The sequence below is a fragment of the Myxocyprinus asiaticus genome, chromosome 34, assembly GCF_019703515.2.
Source record: "Myxocyprinus asiaticus isolate MX2 ecotype Aquarium Trade chromosome 34, UBuf_Myxa_2, whole genome shotgun sequence".
NCBI lineage: Eukaryota > Metazoa > Chordata > Actinopteri > Cypriniformes > Catostomidae > Myxocyprinus > Myxocyprinus asiaticus.
In genome coordinates this window covers 34,018,120-34,037,852 of record NC_059377.1, presented here as the reverse complement: position 1 = coordinate 34,037,852, position 19,733 = coordinate 34,018,120, and the positions used below count along the sequence as shown (strand labels likewise).

General features: G+C 38.9%; 1 protein-coding gene across 1 annotated transcript in view; it reads right to left on the bottom strand.

Annotated features, from left to right (window-relative positions):
* LOC127425080 (sodium/hydrogen exchanger 3-like) overlaps positions 1-19,259 on the bottom strand; it is a 28,784-nt gene extending 9,525 nt beyond the window's left edge. The window contains exons 1-3 of the mRNA XM_051670718.1: positions 18,907-19,259; positions 4,864-5,166; positions 3,092-3,252 (exon numbers count right to left, since the gene is read on the bottom strand). Of these exons, the coding sequence (XP_051526678.1) occupies positions 3,092-3,252; positions 4,864-5,166; positions 18,907-19,168 (726 nt within the window). The 5' untranslated portion in view covers positions 19,169-19,259. The remainder of the gene's footprint in view (positions 1-3,091; positions 3,253-4,863; positions 5,167-18,906) is intronic.
* Positions 19,260-19,733: the final 474 nt, after the last annotated feature.

Here is a 19,733-nt window from a genome sequence, read left to right as displayed (position 1 = left end):
ATGTTACATAACTTTACTGTACATGGATATTAATGGTATTACATAGGCAAAGAGATTCAAATAAATGTTTATATGAACACATGACAAGATTCCTCAAAACTGTGAGCCAATAAAGCTGTTCAGTTCGTATTCCTAAAACCCAGAAGAGAATTAGCATATTCAAGCCATTGGTTCCCTCAGGATTTTTTTTTTTTTTTTCAGGAAATTTAAATTTAAACATAGTTCTAGCTGGAAGGTCCCTGGATTCATTCTATCAGACATCCCATCAATCACAATACAGCCTATGATTTATAAGCCCTCTCAGCTGTCTCTCATTGTTGGCATACTTCCATTGTTTTAAACCTCCTCCACCCCATGACGGTTCAAGCAAGTATCCAAGCGCTGAACTGTAGGACGGGGCTTACGCAAAATGATTTAATTATCTCTACGTTTGTATTAATCCCAATAATCCCAGAGTCTTTCTGATAGAACAGGTTTTTCTAACAGCCTAAATTATGCACAATCAAATGTCAAGTGGTCAAACTGTTAAGTGCTTTACAAATGACATAATTCATCACACTACCAGTGTTGGGTAAATTAAAAATGGTAATCCATTACAAATAACTAATTATTTCTATAAAATTGTAATCATATTACTTTACTAATTACTTTATTGAGAAAGTAATCACATTACTAATTACTTTTAAGTTACTTTCTAAATACTTTTCTGCTCAACAAATTCAAAATAATGTCTATATTTCTTTCTTGTACATTGTTACACACAAGTCATACACTCAGCACCTTACATTTCTCCTTCACAATGACTCGTTACAGGGCCATAATTCATGTATTCGAAACTCTCGAACAACTTCGAAATAATATATTAGAAATAAGCATAATCCTATAATGTACTTAAAAGTAATTAAATTAATTGAAAGTCAGTATCTGTAATCTGATTACAAGAATGTAAATTGTAATGCATTACACTACTTTGACTAAAAAGTAATTAGACTGCAGTGACTAATTACTTTGTAATTGGATTTCACCCAACACTGCACACAACCATTGTAGTCCTTACGCAGCAACTTATAACATCTTTCAATTTTAAATCTCATAATGGTATGACTGTGTGTAGAACATAACATTAAAGTCTTTAAGTTATTAAGATTGACGTATATACAGTGCATCCGGAAAGTATTCACAGCGCTTCACTTTTTCCACATTTTGTTATGTTACAGCCTTATTCCAAAATTTATTAAATTCATTATTTTCCTCGAAGTTCTACAAACAATACCCCATAATGACAATGAGAAAGAAGTTTCTTTGAAATATTTGCAAATTTATTAAAAAAAAAAAAAAAAAAAAAAAACACATGTACATAAGTATTCACAGCCTTTGCTCAATATTTTGTTGAAGCACCTTTGGCACCAATTACAGCCTCAAGTCTTTTTGAGTATGATTCTACAAGCTTGGCACACCTATGTTTGGGCAGTTTCTCCCATTCTTCTTTGCAGGACCTCTCAAGCTCCATCAGGTTGGATGGGGAGCGTCAGTGCACAGCCATTTTCAGATCTCTCCAGAGATGTTCAATCGGGTTCAAGTCTGGGCTCTGGCTGGGCCACTCAAGGACATTCACAGAGTTGTCCCGGAGCCACTCCTTTGTTATCTTGGCTGTGTGCTTAGGGTCATTGTCCTGTTGGAAGATGAACCTTCGCCCCAGTCTGAGGTCCAGAGCACTCTGGAGCAGGTTTTCGTCAAGGATGTCTCTGTACATTGCTGCATTCATCTTTCCCTCGATCCTGACTAGTCTCCCAGTTCCTGCCGCTGAAAAACATCCCCACAGCATGATGCTGCCACCACCATGCTTCACTGTAGGGATGGTATTGGCCAGGTGATGAGCGGTGCCTGGTTTCCTCCAGACATGACGCTTGCCATTCAGGCCAAAGAGTTCAATCTTTGTTTCTCATGGTCTGAGAGTCCTTCAGGTGCCTTTTGGCAAACTCCAGGCGGGCTGTCATGTGCCTTTTACTGAGGAGTGGCTTCCGTCTAACACTCTACCATACAGGCCTGATTGGTGGAGTGCTGCAGAGATGGTTGTTCTTATGGAAGGTTCTCCTCTCTCCACAGAGAAATGCTGGAGCTCTGTCAGAGTGACCATCGGGTTCTTGGTCACCTCCCTGACTAAGGCCCTTCTCCCCCGATCGCTCAGTTTAGCCAGGCGGCCAGCTCTAGGAAGAGTCCTGGTGGTTCCAAACTTTTTCCATTTACGAATGATGGAGGCCACTGTGCTCATTGGGACCTTCAATGCTGCAGAAATTTTTCTGTACCCTTCCCCAGATCTGTGCCTTGATACAATTCTGTCTTGGAGGTCTACAGACAATTCCTTTGACTTCATGGCTTGGTTTGTGCTCTGACATGCACTGTTAACTGTGGGACCTTATATAGACAGGTGTGTGCCTTTCCAAATCATGTCCAATCAACTGAATTTACCACAGGTGGACTCCAATCAAGTTGTAGAAACATCTCAAGGATGATCAGTGGAAACAGGATGCAACTGAGCTAAATTTTGAGTGTCATGGCAAAGGCTGTGAATACTTATGTACATGTGATTTTTTTCGTTTTTTATTTTTAATAAATTTGCAAAGATTTCAAACAAACTTCTTTCACGTTGTCATTATGGGGTATTGTTTGTAGAATTTTGAAGAAAATAATGAAATTAATCCTTTTTGGAATAAGGCTGTAACATAACAAAATGTGGAAAAAGTGAAGTGTTGTGAATACTTTCTGGATGCACTGTAATTTCTGCATCACCAGTGTCACCAAATGGAATTGCAAAAATAATGACTGTTTTCAAACAGATTTCAAGAACACTAACGCTGTCTGTCAAACAGATAGTCCCGTCCCAAACTCACACCAATGGTTTAGGCAATGTTGCTCTGTTCAGCTGTTTTGGATGCTCAAACAAAGATTGCAATGTTTTAATGCCCATTCGAAATTCCCAAGGGAACCCATGGTGAATTTGCTTAATAAGTTTGGCCTACAAATTGACATCGTGACTGAACAGCTCTAATACAAATTGAGTCATGACATTTAGAGGAGAACTGAGACTTACCACTGTGACTCCATCATTGAGCAATGACTCTCCAAACACAAGGATGTAGAGCACCTCGTTTACATGCACTTCTTCAAACACTGCGATCACAGCCACGGGGTCAACAGCTGACATCAGAGCACCAAACAACAAGAACTGCAGTGGGCCGATGTTTAAGGTCCCTGAGGGTCAACAAAATTTCTAGATTATTTAAATGTCCATTATCATGCAATATGTTGATGGTAAGCATTGTTAAACAACCACACATATTACGCAGATCTCTTGAATACTTGAATCTGAATGGTCAGAAATTACATTCTGTTGTCAAATGTTTTATGACTGTCTAACTGACCGTTGTCCCTCGCCACCAGTTTGTTACTCTGTGCTAGTATAATTTCTCATAGAACATTGCGGTTTCTTTCAACTAGTGAAAATGAAACAATATTAAATCATTATTTCATGTCCATTTATTTATTTATTTATTTTGGTAAGTAATCTGTAAGGGTCCGTTCAGACCAAATGTGTTCTTGCGCTAAAGCCAGATGCAGCACAACAAATAGAACAGAACACAGAGGCATTTTTAAAAGTTTAAGCTGGAGACTCTGTAGCTCAGTGAGCAAAGACACTGTCTCAGAAGCTGATGAGATTTGCCCTCTGCCACCCAGACTGAAGCAAGTAACTGTGCCAGCATTTACCAGTTAACCAATTAGCGAGCATTGGGTATTGGGCATGCTAAATTGGGGAGAAAAGTGCATAACATAAAAAAGGTTAAAGCTAATATTAACTTCACATAGTGGTGAATTTATTAAACAGTTGCACCACTTTTGTGTGTGGTATTTCAGCACAAATACCAGCGTCTTATTCACTAACCACCCACAATCTATTTTAGCAGGCACAATCAGTGTTAAAAATTAAGCTGCATCTTGAGTATTTAAATAAAGTCATTGTCATTCTTTTCCACACAAACATGCCTCCTTTTTATGTAAATTAGGCTCATTATAGACATAACTGGAGCAATTTACACACATTTTGTGGGTGCGTTTGCACTGTTGGTTGATCTGCATAATTGCTTTAGTGAGTGGGGGGCTAAACCAGTGCAAAGAGCGAGTGCTAATAAATAACCCATTTACTTCAGGATGATACAAGAACCCTGAGATTCGAATCCTTATCACACTGTTGGGGTTTATTTTGCGATAACGACTGGCTTGACTGCACATTACCCTTTACATAACAGGAGTTTTAAGCCACATCCTCACTCATTTTTTGCACAGTTTGAAACCTCCATTTTCAGTTTCCTAACATCATAATTTTTCAAAGTATGTGGTTATGGAGAGCGTTTCTGAAAGTGGAGCCAGTAGCTTCTATGGTGCCCTGGGTGAAACCCATTTCAACATGCCCCCAAAGTTGTTGACCTGAGGGGGGGAGGGGGGTCTGTGTGGGTGCCTCGTGCTGCCCCCTCGCAAGATGCCACCTTGGGCAACTGCCCATGTCGCCCAAGCATAAATCCGCAGTTGGATTATAGGCGTAAACATAGCTAATTAAATGCATTTCAAACAAAAGCGTATTAGTGTCCACTAATCCGCTTTCATTTGAAAACTCTGTTCTCGGTTTACTGACGTCATCGTTTTTCACATTATGCAGTAATAGAGAGAGTTTTCCAAAGTCTTCATTTTTGGTGAAGGAAAACAGTTCCAGTGTGGATGAGAAGCATAAACGTAGCAAAATCAATGTGTTTTTCAAACGCAAACGTGTAAGTGTGAACGTGGCCTGAAAGAGAACACAGAAAGATTTACCCATTGCGCCCCCTTCATAGCAGGCCCAAAGTGCGACACCCACTGCGCCTGCATTCCAGCATGTTCCAATAATGGCATGGACAAGAATGGCTCCCAAGTTGCTAAAGAACAGTTTGTTTGGCATGCAGTAACTTGCATCCAAGATGATCTGGGGCAACAAGTAGTAGAAGAAGTTAACAGGTGCCAATTTGAAGGTCTGTGCTTTGTCTGCTCCCCAGACAATTCCACCCAAAATAAATCCCAATATGATGAGTAGACCGCTCTCTGGGAACACAGCGGTGAGACTGTGGTTGAGTTCACAAACTAAAAAGAGAGAGAAGAAACAGATATGATAAATCTCTTTTTCTTCTTCTTCTTTTTTTTTTTTTTTTTACAGTAAGTAAACAAATCCTCTGTTTCTAAGATTCATATTAAATTATTAAATTGAAATATGCACACAGGTTTATGGTTAATGGCATTCCAAATTCCAAAACTGTAAGTAATCCTCAGCTCATCTAGTGATATAGACAATAAGCAATTTAAACAATCGAAGCCTTTTAGTTTGCTTGAACTTTCATGTGATTCATTTCAGTTCATTTACTTAAAATGAGCTAAAAATTAAATAGTCTTCTGCAAAACAGGATGTTAGAAGCAGATGGAGAACTCATCCTGCTCAATGTTTAGGGTAAGTTAATATACTGTTAACATTTTCTAGACTTCCTTTAAGACTACTTCCTGGGCCCATCTGTTCAATGCAACCAATCAAACTGGATAAAATGTGATATCCAGAAATATTTTTCCAGAGAATTCTTGAGGAGACACAAGAGAGGGACTCACAAGAATTGCAAGAGGCTCAGTTTGCTCTCCATTTAATCTCATAACTGTCTAAAAGGAACAACTGTGATATTAATGTCTCATTTGTGATTTTTCTTTACTATTTGGTCGTTTGTTGGTTTCATAAAGCTTCACCACATCCAGACATTCTGTCATCCTTTTATCGCAAAGATATTGTACTTTAAAAGGTACACAGTTATTAAACTTTGCAGTGTCTTTGTAGTGTATAAGTAATGTTGTGTAATAGGATTATTTTACTTTGATCCTCATTTTGTTATCATGGTGCATTCAAAAGTGTCATATTTAAAGCCTGCAGTTGTTTAGCCAGCCAAACATTTAAGACCACACTAGTAGATTTTTATGTGGAATATGTGTACTTTTGGGACATGGTTTGAATCTTGCTGACTGTGTGATTGAGCAATAAAGACTGTAATGCTTAACAAACAGACCTGGCTTAAACTAGCAAATTGTTTTACACCTTGTTGACCCCAAGCTTGTATACTGTACGTTCCTGTAACTACACCTATTTTTAAAAATGGTCAGGAAGGTTATAGCTTCAGGGAGACATTCATTTTCATTTTGCTGTGGGTGACCTTGACTTGATGCTTTTATGACTGAGATAAAAATGACTTAATAAATGTTAAAACTGAAATGTAACAAGCATCCTTTATGGAAATCTTATGTAATAATTGATGTAGTCCTTTCACAATCTCTGAATCAATCAGTTGTGCCCTGACTGTGCAGCATAGCAAACCTGAATAAAAAAAATTAAAAAAGAGAATAAAACTTCTCTGTAATGTCATTTGTTCCAAACCTGTGTGTCTTTCTTTCTTGTGTGAAACGCAAAAGGCAGTTAGACAGAATGACAGCCTCAGTCACCTTTAACTTTTATTGTACGAAAGGTTTTTATTTTAAATATGAGGGTGAGTAAATGATTATACCTTTACCTTTTCATACCAATCATTGCATGTCTTATTATCGCTCGGCAATGCACAAGAATCACGAATTGACATTTTAGCATGTGACACATTGTGTCCCATTTTTGTGTATTTGAATACATTTATGCTGCAAATTAGCCACATTTAACATTTCTTTTGAGTACCATGCATCAAAATGCATCGGAATTCAAGGCTCTGATGCATACAGAACAGTCACTGGGTCTGCTCCAGCATACCTAAAATCATTTCTGCAGAGCTACGCACCCACTAGAAGCCTGCGGTCGGCTAAGGAACGTCGCCTTTTTGTATCAACACAAAGAGGCACCAAAACATTTTCCCGGACTTTCGGCTTCATCATACCACGTTGGTGGAACGACCTTCCCAAATCCATCCGTGAAGCTGACTCACTTTCTGTCTTCAAAATATGGCTAAAAACACATCTTTTCCATGAGCACTTAACCAGTCACTAAAAAATTAAAAAATTAAAATGATCGTTGCACTTTAATCTGTTTTGAATACTACTATTCTGATGCTAGTGAAACTTTGTAATATGGCATTTTTGTACCACTGTCTCCTTAAGATGATTTGCTTATGTGTTCCTCTTTTGTAAGTTGCTTTGGATAAGCATCTGCCAAATTAATAAATGTAAATGTAATCATTCAGGCTTCCCGGTTGCAATCCACAGGGTTGATTTCATAATTTAGTCTCCCGTCACAATTAGCTGCAGTCGCAATCTGTAAATTAGGGTGCAAGGATTACAAAAAGGACAAGCCGTACATCAAAGTGCAAATATCCCTATATTTACTGGCAGATATTTATTGGTGTGTGCCAGGTATCTCTATATTACCACTTTTATTGATACAGATAGCGTTGAGTACGGGAAACGAAGGGGGGAGAACAGATAAGTGAAATGCTGTCAAACTTGAACTTAAATTGTCCACATGAGGACCACTGCTTCAATAAGTAGTTCTGTTTGGGAAGCGTTAGTGTGATCTTACAGTCGTGAGTTTTAATCTGAAAATGAACATTTATCTAGTGCTATAGCCTTTTACACTAATCGTAGAGAAAATGTATCGCATATGTCAAACAAGTCCATGCAAGTCTCAGATCTCCCCAACATGACTTTGCACCTTGTGCCTTTGAGGAAAGGTCATTAATTATTTAATGTAGTACATTATTAACTAGCAGTAAGGTATTGTTTCAGCACTGTAGGCTAATTTATCAAGAAGCAGAAAGTAGATTGCTGGTTCATTACTGTCAATGATGTTGCAGCTCATGTTCTGGAAATTAATCAGAGTTACAGTGCATCTGGAAAGTATTCACAGCGCTTCACTTTTTCCACATTTTACAGCCTTATTCCAAAATTTATAAAATTCATTATTTTCCTCAATTCTACAAACAATACCCCATAATGACAATGTGAAAGAAGTTTGTTTGAAATATTTGCAAATTTATTAAAATAAAAAACGAAAAAAAAAAAAATGTACATAAGTATTCACAGCCTTTGCTCAATACTTTGTTGAAGCACCTTTGGCACCAATTACAGCCTCAAGTCTTTGAGTATGATGCTACAAGCTTGGCACACCTATTTTTGGGCAGTTTCTCCCATTCTTCTTTGCAGGACCTCTCAAGCTCCATCAGGTTGGATGGGGAGCGTCGGTGCACAGCCATTTTCAGATCTCTCCAGAAATGTTCAATCGGGTTCAAGTCTGGGCTCTGGCTGGGCCACTCAAGGACATTCACAGAGTTGTCCCGGAGCCACTCCTTTGTTATCTTGGCTGTGTGCTTAGGGTCATTGTCCTGTTGGAAGATGAACCTTCGCCCCAGTCTGAGGTCCAGAGCGCTCTGGAGCAGGTTTTCATCAAGGATGTCTCCGTACATTGCTGCATTCATCTTTCCCTCAATCCTGACTAGTTTCCCAGTTCCTGCCGCTGAAAAACATCCCCACAGCATGATGCTGCCACCACCATGCTTCACTGTAGGGATGGTATTGGCCAGGTGATGAGCGGTGCCTGGTTTCCTCCAGACATGACGCTTGCCATTCAGGCCAAAGAGTTCAATCTTTGTTTCTCATGGTCTGAGAGTCCTTCAGGTGCCTTTTGGCAAACTCCAGGCAGGCTGTCATGTGCCTTTTACTGAGGAGTGGCTTCCGTCTGGCCACTCTACCATACAGGCCTGATTGGTGGAGTGCTGCAGAGATGGTTGTTCTTATGGAAGGTTCTCATCTCTCCACAGAGAAATGCTGGAGCTCTGTCAGAGTGACCATCGGGTTCTTGGTCACCTCCCTGACTAAGGCCCTTCTCCCCCGATCGCTCAGTTTAGCCAGGCGGCCAGCTCTAGGAAGAGTCCTGGTGGTTCCAAACTTCTTCCATTTACGGATGGAGGCCATTATGCTAATTGGGACCTTCAATGCTGCAGAAATTTTTCTGTACCCTTCCCCAGATCTGTGCCTCGATACAATCCTCTCTTGGAGGTCTACAGACAATTACTTTGACTTCATGGCTTGGTTTGTGCTTTGACATGCACTGTTAACTGTGGGACCTTATATAGACAGGTGTGTGCCTTTCCAAATCATGTCCAATCAACTGAATTTACCACAGGTGGACTCCAATCAAGTTGTAGAAACATCTCAAGTATGATCAGTGGAAACAGGATGCACCTGAGCTCAATTTTGAGTGTCATGGCAAAGGCTGTGAATACTTATGTACATGTGATTTTTTTCATTTTTTATTTTTAATAAATTTGCAAAGATTTCAAACAAACTTCTTTCACGTTGTCATTATGGGGTATTGTTTGTAGAATTTTGAGGAAAATAATAAATGTAATCCTTTTTGGAATAAGGCTGTAACATAACAAAATGTGGAAAAAGTGAAGCGCTGTGAATACTTCCGGATGCACTGTAAATACCTCATTTGATTCTTGCCAACAGGCAATTAACTTCTGTGAACCTCTGTTAAAGTCTGAGCCTCTGTGAATTCATGCACGCACAGGATTTAAACTTTAAACGCAGTGACATGGAACATGTACAAACAGGGTACAGTTGGCATTGCTAACATGAACGTTAGACTGTCCCATTTGCTCACCCCACCTTCAGATTTCAACATAATGTAATATTATCAGTGCAGATAGAATTAGTCCTGATTTATTGTGTCAGAAATTATGATACAAGATTTTACTTTTGAACTGTCAGCATCAAATGTAGAATTACATGTGAACCCACCTCATCAATGTTTTTACTCACATGTGTTCTTTATCTTAATCACAATAAAACATGTGTTTGAGACTTTATATCTTTATAAATTGCAAATGTATTTCTTATCTTGGCGATTAGTTTAAATAGAGCGATATATTGGCCAACCAGTTTATTTGGCCATTTTGGAATCATCTGCATTTTATTTAATTACAGCAGTTGTTTTTAATTCAGCATGACAAATTCAGCAAATATAAACTCACTGAAGAACTTTATTAGGAACACCTGTACACTAGGCATGTAACAATACACACATTTCACAATACGATACAATATGATACGAGCACCCACAGATGTTTCGCTCAAATGTATTCAAGGATTTGACATAATGTCTTTTACATCATAAATGCCATAAAATTGTCTGACACTGGACATAAAAAGCAGAGCTCTAAGTTACTTAAACAACAGCACTGCATTTATTTTGTGTGATTGTTGAAGAAAAAAACTAATATGAACTCATATGTCCTAATATGAAATAAGTTTGTCAACACTCTAGTCATTTATATTTGTATAGCACTTTTCACAATACACAGTTTCAAAGCAGCTTTCTAGAAAATCATGCCTTGTCTGAAAGCCACTTGTGAACAAGCTCAAGTGACTGTAGCAAGAAAAAACTCCGTTCAGTGTTATTTAGTGAAAAAAACTAGAGAGGAACCTGATTTCTGGTTTTACGATATATGTACATAATCCAATATTACTTAGCGGCTTGAGCAAAAACCGATTGGCACACGTAATTTCTTTGCCCTCTTTCCCGTTTCACTTTGCATATAAACTTTGCCGGCATCATTACTTACGGAAGCCCTGAACTGCAAGGTGGGAAAAAAAATTAAGGTGAAAAAAAAAAATAGTGTCTCTGTTCCTTCCTGAGCCTAAGTCTTAAATTTTTTTCTCTCTTCAAAATTTTTTTCTCTCTCTCTTCAAAAAATTTTTTTCTTTTTCTCTTCAAAAATTTTTTTTTCTCTCTTACAAATATTTTTTTTCTCTCTTAAAAAAAAAAAAAAAAAAAAATGTTTTTTTCTCTTCAAAAAATTTTTTTTTCTCTCTTCAAAAAAATGCATGTGGTACCAACCTTGGCCACCAGGTGCCACTATCAGTAAACATGTAATCTTATGCTTTTAATGCTTTCTTTGTTGCTATATAGCTGAAAAATACATTTATTATTTATTTAAGGGTTTGCAAACCTCAATCAAGACAAAATCAGGTTACATATGTTTGATATGGCATTCGTTGTCGTGTAACAACTGGAGTTATATTTTTGTTCTTTTTTTTTCTTTTTGAAGAGGGAAAAAAATTTGAAGAGAGAACTTTTTTTAGAAGAGAAACCAAAAAAATTTTGAAGAGAGAAAAAAACTTTGAAGAGAGAAAAAAAATGTAGGAAGAGAGAAAAAAATTTAAGACTTAGGCTCAGAAAGCAACTGAGACACTATTTGTTTTTTTTTTTTTTTGTTTTTTCACCTTGCAGTTCAGGGCTTCCGTACTAAAGCAGATAATTGTAAGTCTCATGTAAACACAGGTTTCTTACGTTGTCGGTTTTTTGAATAAGCTGTTTTTGATAGTTATGAGTCATAACTTATGAGTGTCTTGCTGTGCCCAGTGCCGCCTATACAGGGAGGAGACAGTTCTGCAGCTCTCAATGTTGTGCTGTTTGATTTTAATTACACTGTGTTTATGTATTGTATGATACATATGGTATTGTATAGTGAGCGTCGTATCGTACAATACAATAAAATACAATATTTTTTTACATCCCTACTGTACACCTACTTATACATGCGATTATCTAATCAGCCAATCATGTGGAAGCAGTGCAATGCATAAAATCATGAAGATACAGGTCAGGAGCTTCAGTTAATGTTCACATCAACCATCAGAATAGGGAAAAAATGTGATCTCAGCGATTTCGACCGTGGCATGATTGTTGGTGCCAGTTGGGCTGGTTTGAGTATTTCTGTAACTGCTGATCTCCTGGGATTTTCACGCACAACAGTCTCTAGAACAGTCATACTTAAATGGCGGACCCCGGTCCGTGTCCGGACCCAGCAAAGGGTCAATACAGACCGAACAGCACCAAACTTAACAATATCGAAGTCAGTAAATTAATTTCAGACAGCTTTCAAACATGATCGACTGGGTAATGTTTACCAAGTGCAGCGCAGCCTCTCTCTGTCTCTAGCAGTAGTGAAGAAACAAGTGATGGGTCGTTCATGAACGATTCGTTCATTTTGGACAAATCTTTTATGTGACTCAAAAGAACAAGTAGTCTCAGAGAGTGATTTGTTCATTCATGTGCATTGCGCAACCTCCGTTCGTTTGTTACGTGAAAACCGCATAGGCACTGTACAGGAGACAGAAATGATTAGTTCACCTTTCAACTCTTTTGGTCCGAGTTGTACAAATTATGAGAAACAAATGATTAGTTCACCTCTGGATTGAATCTTCTTGTCTGAGTCGTTCGTTCTTTTGTCACGTGACAGCCGTATGTGCATAGAGTAAATGAACGAACGACTCGGACCAGAAGACTCGAGAGGTGAACTAATCATTTCTGTTTCCTGTGTGTGCAATGCATAGCGTATACGGCTGTCACGTGACAAAAGAACGAACGACTCAGACAAGAAGATTCAATCCAGAGGTGAACTAATCATTTGTTTCTCATAATTTGTCCTTGGCTGCATTATACATTTTTCCTTATTGGGACTATAATCAAACTTTGCGTAAGTAGACGTGTTGGGGGGATTTGGCTATTGAAAATGTAACATTTTAATTTAATTCTGCTCAAATGAACTAAATGACTTGAAAAATGATTCGTTCATTTTGCTGAACGAGACTCAAAGATTCAAGTCAGTAAAATGATCTGATCTTCCCATCACTAGAAGAAACACCAGCCCGGGGCCGCGTCCTATCCTATATTGTGCGTTTATGCAAATGAGTCTCGTGATGAGATCCACGTCTTATCCAATCGTGTACATTTATGCAAATTACTCTCGTGATGAGATCCGCGTCCTATCCAATCACGTGCATTAGGCTGTAGCAGAAAAATACAGTGAGCAGCATTATAGATACTGGCATCTTTCGCTAAAACACACTGCAGAAAACAAGAATGAGGCAAAGGGAACTTCATGTGTCTGAAATGAATCCGACCGTTCAGCAAAACGTCTCCGGTTACTCTTGTAACCTCGGTTCCCTGAGATGAAGGGAACGAGACATTGCGGAACGCTTTGGGAATTCCTTTTCCACAACCTAGTTGAAGCCTTTGTATTATAACTGCAATCTTATGATCGGTAATAGTGTGGGTACAAGCGGGCACCCACACACCATTTCTTCAGAATTTTCTGACTGAGGACAAGAATGCATCACTCGTACCTCGAAACTCTGAAGGAGTATTGCAGCCAAATTTGCAATGTTTCGTTCCCTTCATCTCAGGGAACCAAGGTTACAAGAGTAACCTGAGACGTTCCCTATCGATTCAGTTCACAAGACATTGCTGAATGCTTTGGGGAACGGAGTCCCATCATGCTACGTAACGTAATACCCTTGGATGCACCAGGGTATAACACACTTAGAAGAATATGTATATAAGGTCACAGGCCAGTCGGGGCCTGTTAAAATGAATAACCCCACATGATGAAAACCAGATGGGAAGTTAATCTTAGTCTGAGGATGTGTATGAATAATATAATACACACAGTATAATTTAACCCCTTTGTACCAGAGGTAGGGAGGGAGGTTTTATTATTTTTATTGGAAGTGCTTGTGACTTCTAGTGGGAGTAAATTGGGTAGCGGCCAACACAGGCAACTGTATTAAAATATAACAGGTAGCCCACCCTTGATAAGGGGCTCGGGCTCACCCTCCGGGTGTTGGAATAGTAAATTCTCTAGACAGAGAGGACTCATGAAGCGATGGAGGCCAGGTCTAGGTTATAAAACTTTGTTTTGCGAAGACCAGCCTGCTGCAAAGCATATATTCTGTAGGGATATCCCATTTGTCCATGACCATGAAGAGGCCATGCCTCTAATTGAATGCACTTTCACGCCAATAGGGCATCTCACGCCCTGTGATTCATAAGCTAGGGTGATCGCATCAATGATCCAGTGAGACAGCCTTTGTTTGGAGACGGACATGCCTTTTGTGCATCCTCCATAACAAACAAAGAGCTGATCTAACAGTCTAAACTGGGGAGTGTGCTCCACATGCATGTGCAATGCCCGCACGGGGCATAATAAATGCGCTAACTGCTCCTCACACAAATTAGATGATGGAGAAGAGAAAGCTTGTAGGTGCACTATCTGAGCCCTAAGGGTGTGGAAAGCACCTTAGGCACATAGCCTTTTTTGGGTTTGATGGTGGCTTTTGAAAGCCCGGGACCGAATTCCAGACATGAACTGTTAACCAACAGCGCATGTATATCTCCAACCCGTTTGACTGAGGCCAGAGTCAACAGCTGTGCAGTCTTTAAAGAGGGCACACGTAACTCAACGGATTCCAAAGGTTCGAACAGGGGGCTTGTGAGCGCCCTCAGCACCAGATTCAAATCCCATGTTGGAACCGTAGCAGGGCGAGGGGGGTTCAAGCACCTCGCTCCCCTAAGGAACTCTAAGGATCATGTCTGTCTATAGAGGAACCAGCCTCTGGGGCGTGAAATGCAGAGATGGTTGCTACTTAAACCTCAAACGTTGACAGAGTAAGACCTGCGTCCAACCGCTCTTGCAGGAATGTAAGGATCTCCGTTATGGGGCAACTCACTGGGTCTTTGCTGCGTAAAGAGCACCAATCCACAAACACACGCCGTTTTAGTGCATAGAGGCGCTTTTGCCTGTAAAATGATGTTTAGTACAGACTAAGCTAATTCTGGCTGGTTTGTTGCACTACATTCATGAGCCATACGTGTCGGTTCCACAGCTCTGGCTGGGGATGCCAAATCGTGACCTGCACTTGAGAGAGCAGATCCCTCCTCAGCGGTATTTCCCATGGAGGACCGCCTAATATCTCCATCATTTCTGGAAACCATGGTTGGTTGGGCCATTTCGGCTTAACCAACAGAACCGTTTCCTTGTCCTCTCGGACTTTGCTGATGACAGTGTGAGGAGACGTATTGGGGGAAACGCAGATTTGAAGTCTCCATTCTCCTGCCATTCATAGAGGGCCGGAGGTCATCACGTGCATACTGCACTGGCGAAGATGCTGCGTGGGAATATCAAGGGGCTCATGAGGCTTGCACCGGCACAAGATCCTCTTCAGTTTTTTCCAGCTCTACCTCGCGGCCCCGCCGTGCTTCCTCGTGTGGTCCCTCGAGACTTAACACAGAGGAAGCGGTCGGGAGGGTGCGTGAGGTGGAATCGTCCCTCAGAACGCAGGCGACCGTAGAGCGGAGCAACTTTAAACTCATGTCCTCACAGTGAGGGCAGTCTGTCCCCATGAGAGCTGCTTCGGCGTGGGCATCCCAGACAGCGAACGCAGCTCTCATGTTGGTCTGACGGTGTGATCTGTCGCTCTAAGGAACACTTGCGATACAAAATCTTTTATGAGTTTTTTACATCACTTGGACAGAATATTACTATACATATATATATGAAAGTATACAGCTCCTGCCTGGATACTGCGGTAAGTGGGTAGATGTCTCGTTGAGCGAAGAAACCAATCCAGCTGCGAGGCGGAGAGACTTCTTCGCTGGAACACTAGAGGGGGCGGGTGAACCTTTCACTGCAGGTGCTGAGAGTCAGGTAAAGAACGTCCTGATGCATCTGCAGGGAATCCCGTCCGCTAATGGGTGTCCGTCGACAGCGAAGAGAGGGCTGATCCAGGTGCGTAGTCAAGACGAGATGATGTCGGTCTTGAAGGAATACAATTCTGAAGAAATGGTGTGTGAGAGCTCGCTTATATAGGGCAAATGCGCGCCTAAAAGGCCAGAGCTCAAACACCATTGCCAGTAATAAAATTGGCGTTATGATTCAAAGGCTACAACTAGATTGTGGAAAAGGAATTCCCAAAGCGTTCAGCGATGTCTCATGAACTGAATCATTAGGGAACCAGGTTTGTGACAGGACAACATGCTTCTAGAGCGCCTTTAAACAATTAAGTTTTTTTTTGGTCTAAAATTGCCTTTATTATGATCAGCATGTTTAAAGTCTTTCACAAACAGATTATTTTTGTGAAAATTAATCAAAAATGTCGTCATCTTTGGAATAGATGGCAAAGAAAATCAACCAAATATTTGATATTACTAGTAATGTAGTGGAGTTCTCATGAGAATGTTTCCATTATATGATAAATATATTCCATTTATAGGCCTACTTAACTTAAGCTAACAGTATTTTAAGCTTAACTATTGTGATGTACATTGTTTGTTGCTGATAGATTTTCACTTCCATTCAGGATCCCTGAACGCCCATTATGTATCTTTCTTTAGTCACGAGGCCTAAAATATTCAAACACAAATACTGGACTGCTGTCATTCAGCATCAAAACAAACACTGATTTTATCTTTTAATATATTCATATCAAAGTGCACTCGGTTGATGAATTAATTGAAATATTTTAATCTTTTGGTAGAATATTCCCCAAACCCCACTACTTGTCTCTGGGGCCCCAGTGTCATAATACTTGCCTAATTTTGAAGAGACTGTTTTGACTTTGATTTTTTCTTTTTTTTTTTTTTTTACAAAGTACTATTGCTGCCAACTTGTAAATTTGTAAAAACTATTTCATAAAATTGATAAAGCATTCCTTATGTCATTTCATAGCTACAGTATACTGACTACTGACACCATGTAAGTTATTGTTCGGACCTTTGCTGGAAAGGAAATGTAGAGACCTGACCTCTTGGAACTTTAATTGAATACCCTTGCTCTAGAATTTACTCAGAAAAAACAAAAAACATCCAGTGAGCGGCAGTTCTGTGGACAGAAACGCCTAGTTGATTAAAGAGGTCAACGGAGAATGGCCAGACTGGTTCAAGTTGACAGAAATGCTACGGTAACTCAGATAACCACTCTGTACAACTGTAGTGAGCAGAACAGCATCTCAGAATGCACAACATGTTGAACCTTGAGGCAGATGGGCTACCACAGCAGAAGACCACGTTGGGCACTTTATTAGGAACATATGGTCCTAATAAAGTGCTACTTGAGTTATATATATAGTTATATAGAAAGAGCGGTTGGTTAAAGTTAAAAATCTCCTCAAATGCTAATTCACCTTCCCTTTCCATCTTTAAAAACATTTCAGCCTTGTCTTGCCGACATCTACTGTAAGCTTGAGTCATCACCTTGAGCTTAACCTTGACAACACTATCTTTTTTGTCTACTTGAACAACTTGTCCACTCAGTCTGTTTATAAATCTGTTGAAGTCTTGAGATATAACGGTACAGTTCTTTGTAGAGTTATGTCGCACCAAGACTATTCAAGCTCTGCAGGTAAAATCCCTTAATACCAACTACACCTACCTCTGAACCTGATCTACCAGCCATTCAACAGATAACACTGCTCTCTTAGTGCCACTTTGTTCATGTTGTGTGGATCTGGTTTCATCAAGTTTGCCACCTGGTTTATCTCCAATCACCTTAGTAAGGAAATATTTGTATATAGTATATAAGTGTCAATAAATATCATATTAATTAGTCTGCAGTACAACTATGAAGCCTCTAGATGGCAGGCATAAATGATTTAGATGAAACTGATTCCTCAGATCAACTGAATTATTGTCAGGTTTGGAGATTACTTTTTTGATTGAATGCTGTGATTCATCTGGATGTCAGATCTTCATAAGAAAGAAATGGCCATAAAGTAGGCCAGCCAGCTTTATTTATTGTCCATTGTTCTTTGTAGAAGTATTTTACAGTCAAATTAATTGATTTAGAAAAGGATGGAGGAGCACAAACATTGTAAAAACTAACCCTATTAGTTTGAGAATACAAACTCCACTGTGTCTTTGAGCTATGCCAAGTTTCATTGTGAATTCTTGTTAAAAGGCAAAAGCTGAGGCTCACCTGATTTTTTAAAATTTAAATTATATATAAATATTGAACTTTCTCTTGTCTAATTTTCACTTGACAGAGGATACTATTATGAAAATGTTTTATTATATCCTAAATACCTATATACCTTTATTTAAGTATAGAAAAGAACTTGAGAGTATGTCTGTTATCCGATATATCAGATAACCTATTCGATTCCCATTTGACAATAAGCAATCAGATGTGGGCATTGCTTGTTTCCAATGAATATGGTAATTAGAGCCTCTTTGTAAGAGCAAATTTCCATTCTAAATTTTCTACATTACAAACTCCTCATTTTAATCTGCACACAGACAACACCACATTTGAGACAGATGGGTGACTAGTAATTGGTAAAATACCTGGAAAATAATTTCTTTTTTTTTCTTAAAACAAATAAGGTAATACTGAATCAGTTTACAATACGTAATTTCTTCCATAACATGTGCACTACTGGTTATATGTTTATTGAATAATTAAGTATATAAGTAAGAAATTGTGAACATAATGATGAATTTGTATTCTTTAAAGTCAATCCTAAAAACGACTGGGGTGATGCATCAGATTTAATCAAATTTGAAATAAAAAAAATAAAAAATAAAAAAGATCCTTATAAAAGTAAGATGAATGGTTATTTTCCTTTGCTACCGTTAATACTGTAGCTAAATGAGATTAGACCAGTTTCACAGCAAGAAAATCAAAATCTTAATAATTATTTTTGCATTCCTTTGCAGTTATCTAAACTTAAAATATCTAAACATCCTTTGAAGATGATAAAGTTACTTGAGAAGCAAAGTTGCTTAAGATACAAAGACTTTCAGATAATATTTCTATTCACCCTATTGGGTTATACCTGTTTTAAGCTTGAACCTCACTAAATTTTGTTACATTTATGATTAAAATGAGGTAAGAAAAACAAATGCCCTGAAGTAAATGTATCTATTTTTAAGGGTCCCAAGATATTTCACTGAAAAACAAGACAAAATATTGATTAAGAAAATGGTTTTTGCACTGTTGGTGATAAATGATGGTTCTTAAGTCACAAGCTTACCTAATTTACAAAGCCAGCATGTCAGTATCCAGAGAGCCACCAAGTATGGAGTTTCTACATGAGGCCATTTCCAGGTAACGATTGGTAATGTTGAGATTGCTGCAGGGGCATGCCCACCAGAGGTACCGTTGGTGTCCGCAGTGGCTACTCCGGATGACCTTTCTGAACTCTCATTTTCCCTCTCTAATACTGCAGCCCTGAATGGTGTACTGTAGACCACCAATAATACCAGGAAAAGTGCAAAATGCCGTTGAAATGCCATATAGAATGTCGTTATGAAAGGATTTAGCTACTATATATTTTTCTTTATCACTTTCTGCTTGTCTAATTGCATTTATTAGTCTGATTTTGTAATTATGTAGTCTATCCAGAAGCCTGACTATTCTAAGTAGCTATCTACAAAAGGTGTCTTTCTCTGTTCCTCGCTCTGTCAGTCTGAGATTGACTCTGTGTATAGTATATAGTATATAGTAGATGTGTCCATTCCCTTTCTTATTGTCCCTCCTCTCACAAAATAAAAATTCACTTTTGAGGAAGTCAGTGGCCAAACATAAATAAAGGCTTTTGTACCATAAAGACTGTTTTTCCTAATGCAAAGATGGAAATCTTAGAGCATCTTATGGGATTTTAAGTTTACAACAGAAAGAAGTCCTTTCAGCAAGTAGTGCACTAGTAACTTATATACTTTAGATGTACATTATTTAGACTTTATTAAGGTTTTATGCAGATGTCAATGAGTAAAAAAAATAATTTCAGTGCATAAAGTATGCACAATATTAATATCCTCATCTATGTATCTCTGAAAAAGTGCATTGTTCTGCATTGCA